This window comes from Agrilus planipennis, unplaced genomic scaffold (genome assembly GCF_000699045.2).
Source record: "Agrilus planipennis isolate EAB-ADULT unplaced genomic scaffold, Apla_2.0 scaffold4, whole genome shotgun sequence".
Taxonomy (NCBI): Eukaryota; Metazoa; Arthropoda; class Insecta; order Coleoptera; family Buprestidae; genus Agrilus; species Agrilus planipennis.
This window is the reverse complement of record NW_020442463.1, coordinates 3,058,928-3,064,927: the sequence shown is the minus strand read 5'-3', so window position 1 is coordinate 3,064,927 and position 6,000 is coordinate 3,058,928. Positions and strand designations below refer to the sequence as shown.

At 36.7% G+C, this 6,000-nt stretch overlaps 1 protein-coding gene across 1 annotated transcript; it reads right to left on the bottom strand.

Annotated features, from left to right (window-relative positions):
- Nucleotides 1-3,690: 3,690 nt before the first annotated feature.
- Nucleotides 3,691-4,778, bottom strand: LOC108745157 (corepressor interacting with RBPJ 1). The gene has a single exon (XM_018481259.1). The coding sequence runs from the start codon at nucleotides 4,626-4,628 to the stop codon at nucleotides 3,822-3,824; it is 807 nt and encodes a 268-aa protein (XP_018336761.1). The 5' UTR covers nucleotides 4,629-4,778; the 3' UTR covers nucleotides 3,691-3,821.
- Nucleotides 4,779-6,000: the final 1,222 nt, after the last annotated feature.

Below are 6,000 nucleotides of genomic sequence, written 5' to 3'. Positions count from 1 at the left end.
AGTCGCGGCGGAAGGAAATCAGTCCTATTACTTTCCGGACAAACCCTGTATATATATTTCACGGGTATGCACCCTTTTTCAAAATATGTACAAAATATGTTAAACAAGTTAAACAATACTATCACAGTAAATATATCTTAAATAACATTAACATTGCAGAGTTAAAAATGAGATATAAATCGATAAAGATAAAGATATTGCATCCTAGTTTTGAGGCATTGAACACAAAGACGGAGTACAGAATAAGAAAGTAAAAATAAAACGTAGAACAGAGTAAGAAAGTAATAATAAAGAATTAAAGAAAAGAAAGTAAGACGACAGTGAATCATAAAAATAAATAATAGTAGATCAAAATACATCGCCATCAGAACATATGCTACGAATGAATTTTTTGAAAAGAAAAAGAGATTGGTTGAAGTCGTCCCTGGAGGACAGGGTGTCATTCGCAGTCTTTAAGATTCGGTGGATTGTATTGCCTCGTCTGAAGTCAGATCTACAAAACGGTGTGCTGAACAGTAGCGGACGTCTCGTAGCTCGTGTCGGTTCGTTGAAGTGAAACAACTCGAAAAGCTCAATACAGGAGATAGAGCCATTGATGACAGCATATAAAAAGAGGAAATCAGAAATTCTGCGCCTCGTTTGTAGTCGTGACCCAACAGAGACATTGGTTGACCTGCTTTAAACATGACGACCTCAGGAATTTATGTTGCACAGTCTCGATAGATTTAATGTTGGCATCAGCGTAGGGACTCCATACCACAGAGGCGTATTCAAGATGGGGGTCACGTAGAGAGACCTGATAGTGGTAGGGTTCTTGAAGAACTTGCTGTTTCGGATAAAGAAGCCTAGAGTTCTGGAGCCCTTGGCGATCAGCTCGTTCACGTGAAGATTAAATGAGCCGTTGCTGAGGTAATGAACCCCGAGATCAACCATTATCTTTGGAGTTCGATATGGGGAAGTTGAAGTGCAGGACGTCACGTTTCCGAGTGAAACGGACCACTTTGCATTTAGACACGTTCAGTTGTAGGTGGTTATTGCAGCACCAGACGGATAGATGGTCGAAATCGTCTTGGAGGGCGTGGGCATCATGAAGGCTATCAACCGTGTGGAACATCTTGGCATCGTCGGCGTATATCAGGATCTATCTTCCCAAACCGGATGGAACGTGGCAGGTCGTTGATCACTATGTTGAATAGGATTGGACCAAGATGTGATCCCTGACGGAGCATGGTGTAGAGCACCAACTGGCCATCTAGGTCAACAGTGTAGGTCCGGTTTTGCAGATAAGAGGTCAGCCAGTTCAGAAAAGCATCGTGGACTCCCCTGGCCTCCATCTTCCGAAGAATGATGACATGATTCACACGATCAAACGCTTTCGCGAAATTAGTGTAGATCACGTCGATCTGGTGATTGTCCTCTAGGTTTTCATAGAGGTATGAGTTCAACAAGACCAGGTTCGCCGTTGTTGATCTGCCAGATCAGAAACCATGTTGTTCCTCGCAAAGGATAGAGTCCAAATGGGGTTGGAGCATGGTGGCAATCAGCTTTTCGAACAATTTGGGGATGGAGTTGATCAGAGCTTTCGGCCGATAGTTCCTGATGTTCGTTCTGTCACCTGATTTGAGGATTGGACGTACCAAGCTATTTTTCCAGGCCATCGGAAAAATACCAGTCTCCAAGGACTTATTGAAGAGTATCCATAGTGGAGTGGTCAAACCAAAACGAGCAAGAGTCAAGAACTGATTTGGAATCCTGTCGGGTCCTGGGCCAGACTGTGGATCTAAAGTACGTAGGCCATCAAAAACGTCAGCCAGACTGAGCGACACCTGGGAGATGTTCAAGGACCTGGGAAAATTGAAGATAGTCGTTGGAATTTGCGGTGGATTGCAGACGAAGACAGATTGAACGTACGAAGCAAAGAGGGCGGATGCATCAGGTGAACAAGAGGCAGCAAGTGAGCCAGTTTTTCACAGACTCTTCACGAATCCGAAGAATCTTTTCGGGTTAGTAAACACTGCCTCCTCAGTTTTCTGCACATATTGTCTGAACAGGAAGTTCGCATAATTAGAGGCTAATCTGCGAATTCGAAGGAAGTCTGTTTGGTACCGGTCCAACCCTGTCCTTTTGAAGTTGTAATAGGCTGATTTCTTCTGCCGTATAAGCTGTTTAAGGCGACTGTCAAACCAGACGGGGAACGAGTTAACTTTTACAGTTTTGCAAGGAACGTGTTAACGGATGACTGTAACCACAGCTTCTTGATCTGATTTATAGCAGGTTTTTATTGAGGAAAATTCGACCTTTTTCTTAATTAATTTAAACAATGTGATTTCCAAATTGGAATTCACTTAAAATAATTCGTTAAAGGTCATTCCGAATATTCGCTCCATTTGAATAAAATATTCAAATATTTCTGCATTCGCATAAAATAAATTAAAATACGGTAAAACTTCCGTATCACAGCTTTTTCGAAAATGTAACTTTTTCTTGTTGGAAATGACTTAAAATGATCTAATTATGAAAAACCTTCATGAAATAATCGGGAGGAAGGGGTTTTTAGTAGCTTTTATTGCAAATAAACATTTTTTTAATTGCACTTCACATCAGTTATTAACATTTTGGCAATTGCCGTTAACGGTTAAACTGTTGTAGTACTCCTTTTAGTTAGAAAAGGGCCATTTGTAAGAAACTTAGGTTAAAAGAACAAGGGGAAGGTATTTTAAACAATTTTCTTTCCAAATAATTTACCCTAGAATAAAATAAACCCTATCGTTCGCCTATAACTGCGGCAATTTCTTTTCAACGGCCAGAAAACTCGAAATCAAATAATACTTGTACTGAAAATGATTTTAGCAGGTGCCGCTAACGGTTAAACTTTTGTAATACTGCTTCTAGTTCAAAAAATTCTATTTATAAGAAACGTATAGGAATTTCACTGACGCTTATCATAGATAAAAGTCATTACTTAACCGTTTCTGATTTCGCTTCCACAGTTTCAGTTGCATTGGCTTAAAAAGTGATATTCGCTCAACAGTCGTTTATACAATATAAATAGATACAAATTGTTTCCATTCGAGGAAGGTGTAGGTACAATGCATTTTATCTGTACCTTCCTCGAATTGAAACAATTTGTATCTATTTATATTGTGTAAACAACTGTTAAGCGCATATCACTTTTTAAGCAAATACAACTTGAACTGTGGATGCGAAGTCAGAAACGGCTGAGTAATGACTGTTATCAATGACAAATGACTGCCATGTTCGCATAGGTTATAGCTATAAATTATTTATTTGGAAAGAAAATTGATTAAAACGTCTTCCTCCTATTTTTTCTCCTGCATTTTTCATAAATATACTAAATTAAGCAAAACAAAGTACTTTCATAATTTTTAATTTAAGCTATTCCTAAAAGATGTCGTTTTCGGAAAAGGCGACTGCTTTAGTTAAGTATCAATATAATCTGTCAACTGTGAAATGAAATACCATTAAGTTTACAATAAAAACCCCAGAGCTTTATGAAAATTTTAAACTCTTACTAGAATTTTACCAAAATCAAAGTAAGATTTGATTATTTTTCTAAAATAAATAAATATTGCCACTTTTCCTTTTCCTTCTTGTGAGGAATAGGATCTGAAACATTATTACATTGCATTATATTAATATCCATCAACTGAATTTCCTGAGAAGACAAACAACCTTTAACCAAAACCTTTATTTAATATTATATACTTTACAAGAATTAAAATGTTCTATATTGGAAAAATCATCTGCTGCTTCATTCATTTTTACTTCTAAACTTATGAAATATAACAATATTCACGCAATTATTTACGATAGAAATTGTTCTTAAAAGTACTTTTTTGTTTCTTCAAATTTTTTCCAGTATCTGAATCTGAATTTTCACTATCATATTTCCTCTTTTTGCTATTCTTTTTTTCTTCTTTAGCTTTCTTTTCTAGTTTTTCTAACTTTTTAAGTAATGCCTTTTTTTGTTTTTTATTTAATGAATTCAAGAAGGCCACCTCTGAATGTTCAGAGTTGTCTTCTACAACATACATTTCTTTTGCAGACTCTGCTTCACTTAGATGATGTTTCTTTAAAGCTAACCCATCGTCCAACATTTGTTGAACTAGCATTTTTTGATCAATTATTGGTCCAGCTTCCAAAGACCTTGCAGCACTCATTGACATACTATACATTGGGCATTCTTTATCTGTATTAATATGGCCCCATTTGTGGCATTTTATGCATCTCACATTTCTTACTTGAATACCAAAAGGTTGATCTTTAATTTCTTGATCGCCTTTACAGTAACTTTCTCTAGGTGCATTGTATTTTCGCTGCCATTCAAACTTGAATTCAGGTTCCTGCTCTTCACCATCACGTTCTTTCCGGGCCCCAGGAGGTGGCTCATACATAAAACTAATACTCAGTTTGTCTTTGCTTTCTTTACTTAGCATTGCCTTATTATCATGCAAATCCTGTTCTTTCTCATATTGCTGTCTAAGCTCTTCTTGACGTTTCTTATAAGCTTCTGCTTTTTGCTCAGCCATCCATACTCTTTTTAAGTTATCTCTCGAAGCAGGATGGAAAAACTTTTTACACATATAATTATTGAATCCTTTACCCATTTTTACAAATTGCGAAACCCAAAAACAGACGTGAAACTATCCAAATACAATAATAATCAGCTCTCAATCGACTTTAATGATTGTTGTGAAATAGTATCAATCATAAACATCAACAAGCACTGAACCATAGTACTGAACAAGTATTTACAAGTAGTACAAATGTCAATAATAGATGACAACTTATCTATGGATGGCAACTTCCCACTATGGTCAGCATCTATGACGGAACATCACTTGAGATGGGTTCAACCATTGACATATGTTAATAGCATGCCTTAGCCGTATGTCGTAATAATTTCTTGGCTCGAAAAGTGACATGCTTACGCACTATCGTGAGAGAGATGGATATTGTCCGAAACTTCATTCCACCTCTTTCTTTCGTTGTACCACAATTCTGACCGCCAAGGCATGTCCATTAGTAAACGTCGATGGATTCGACCATAGACATATATTAATGGACGTACCTTAGTCGTATGTCATTATAATAATTTCTTGGCTCGAAAAGTGAGGGAGATGGCGTATGGTTTCGGATTAATGCTATCTCTTTCATGACACGCTTAAGCACTATCGTGAGAGAGATGGATATTGTCCGAAACTTCGTTCCATCTCTTTCTTTCGTTGTACCACAATTCTGAGGCACGTCCATTCACAGCCGTCTCTACTTACAAGCCGTGCTGAAGGTTTACTTGGCAACACTGAGGGAGTCCCAGGATTTCCCAGCTAATGAGAGTTAAACTAATGCATTGGTTGTTGTGTTTCTTTCGTTGTTCTATAATATTTTAATTTTAGCGGAAATATCGTGCAATAAGGATGCTTATAGTGTGTTTTAGTGATTAATACCTTTGGATACAGTTTTTAATTGCAGAAGGTAATATTAACTATTAAGTGAAAGAAGTGAAAATGTTTTAGGTCAGACTGTGTGTTTGTTGTAAATTTTCTTGTTTATTTATTAACAAAATGCCTCGTCGTTGTTGTGTTCCCAGTTGCAATTCACTCCAATTCAAATTCAGCTAACTTGTAAGACATCAGAAATCCGTAAATTAAAGTTTAAATTGTATTTAATTTTTTCTAATGGAGTGGCACGGCTATTGGCGAATCCCAAAAAAAAAAGGTAACGCGCCGTGGCAATACCTCAATGGTGGTGTGGAAATTTGCCTTAATAAAATTACAATTATCGAGATGAAATTCATGTAGGTACCTATCAATGTTTACCTAATCTATTGTCTTTTCTATTTTGTTTTTAATACCAACATGTTGAAGTGTATTTTAAATAACGTCACATACTATAAATGATTAATAAATGTTAGTTGTTTAATAATACAATTCATTTTTATCGTAATAGGTGTCTAAAAATCGTAAGTAACGATGTGTA